Source organism: Aplysia californica, unplaced genomic scaffold, assembly GCF_000002075.1.
Source record: "Aplysia californica isolate F4 #8 unplaced genomic scaffold, AplCal3.0 scaffold00098, whole genome shotgun sequence".
In the NCBI taxonomy this organism is placed as follows: domain Eukaryota; kingdom Metazoa; phylum Mollusca; class Gastropoda; order Aplysiida; family Aplysiidae; genus Aplysia; species Aplysia californica.
This window is the reverse complement of record NW_004797368.1, coordinates 292,959-294,309: the sequence shown is the minus strand read 5'-3', so window position 1 is coordinate 294,309 and position 1,351 is coordinate 292,959. Positions and strand designations below refer to the sequence as shown.

General features: G+C 42.6%; 1 protein-coding gene across 1 annotated transcript in view; it reads left to right on the top strand.

Annotated features, from left to right (window-relative positions):
• The window catches only part of LOC106011369 (ornithine decarboxylase), a gene marked incomplete at its 3' end in the record, with an annotated part of 9,461 nt that overhangs the window by 1,694 nt on the left and 6,416 nt on the right, over positions 1–1,351 (top strand). Inside the window, 1 exon segment of the mRNA XM_035968941.1 lies at positions 944–1,164. Coding sequence (XP_035824834.1) covers positions 944–1,164 — 221 coding nt within the window.

Genomic DNA, 1,351 nt, shown 5'->3' with positions numbered 1-1,351 from the left:
GACAGACAGACAGACAGACAGACAGACAGACAGACAGACAGACAGACAGACAGACAGACAGACAGACAGACAGACAGACAGACAGACAGACAGAGTGAAAGGGGGAGAGAGGGAGAGAGAGAATTTTAGTCCCCGTAGAACTCAATCTAAACTTGCTTTCATTATCGCAAGCAGATACAGATAAAGAAAGAGAGAAAGCGAAAGGGAAAAGGGGGAGGGGGAAGGGGAGGGGCGAAGAGTAGGCAGAGAGAGCCCATTTCTAAATGTATATTTTAACGGTTTGGTTGTTTTTTTTGTTTCAGAACCAGGAAAATGCTTTCTTCGTAGTCGACCTGGAAGAAGTATACAGACGCCCGGAGCAGTGGAACAGACTCCTACCTCAGTGATCTCTCTGCACGTAGGCATTCTGAGACAACAACCTTCTCTATAGAAAGACCAATTTCTGTTCTAAGAACTGTTTTATCTTTGTAAAATTCACAGCTTCTTTCAAAGACGATAATGTACATTATGTATTACATGCATTGCCCGAGAACTACAACAAGGGAGACTACCCAAAAAGCATTTCGTTAACAGTGCACCACAGATATTTGCTAGAGTAGTCTTTCTTAACTAAGTCATTGAGACTTGTGAGATTCCTCTCTGGTATTTCCTTCGGGATTTTTTTTAGGGGGGGGGGGTGGTTGTTTGGGGAATGTTTTGTTTATATTATTGTTTCCTTTTTTCCTGGGTTTATTTTAATGAGTAGCCAGTAAATTATCAAAATCTCCTAAATACGTGGCGCTGAGTTGTATACTCTTGAGAAAGGGCACATTGAACCTTATTCAAAAACAGACAGGCAGACAGACGGACAGGCAGACAGACAGGCAGGCAGATCGATAGATAGATAGATAGATAGATAGATAGATAGATAGATAGATAGATAGATAGATAGATAGATAGATAGATAGATTGATTGATAGATTGATAGATAGATGGTCATTATGTGGTTCCTTTTCCAGTTTCCATGAGGGCAGTCTACCCTCTGACGAGCGTTGCTTCAGTCAGGCAATCCGTGAGGCCCATGCCGTGTTCAGCGCTGGACATCAGCTGGGCTTCGACATGGACTTGCTGGACATCGGAGGGGGATTCCCCGGCGTCGATTCGGACGCCCTCTCTTCTGCACAGGTAGGGGTTACATGATGTTGTTGTTGATGATGATGATGATGATGATGATGATGATAATGATGATGATGATGATGATGATGATGATGATGATGATGATGATGATGATCTGGTAACTGTTCGTACTGTTGTCGACGTATTTGTTTTGTAATATAGTTGTCACAGCGTTTGGATTTTGCTTTCGGACCTT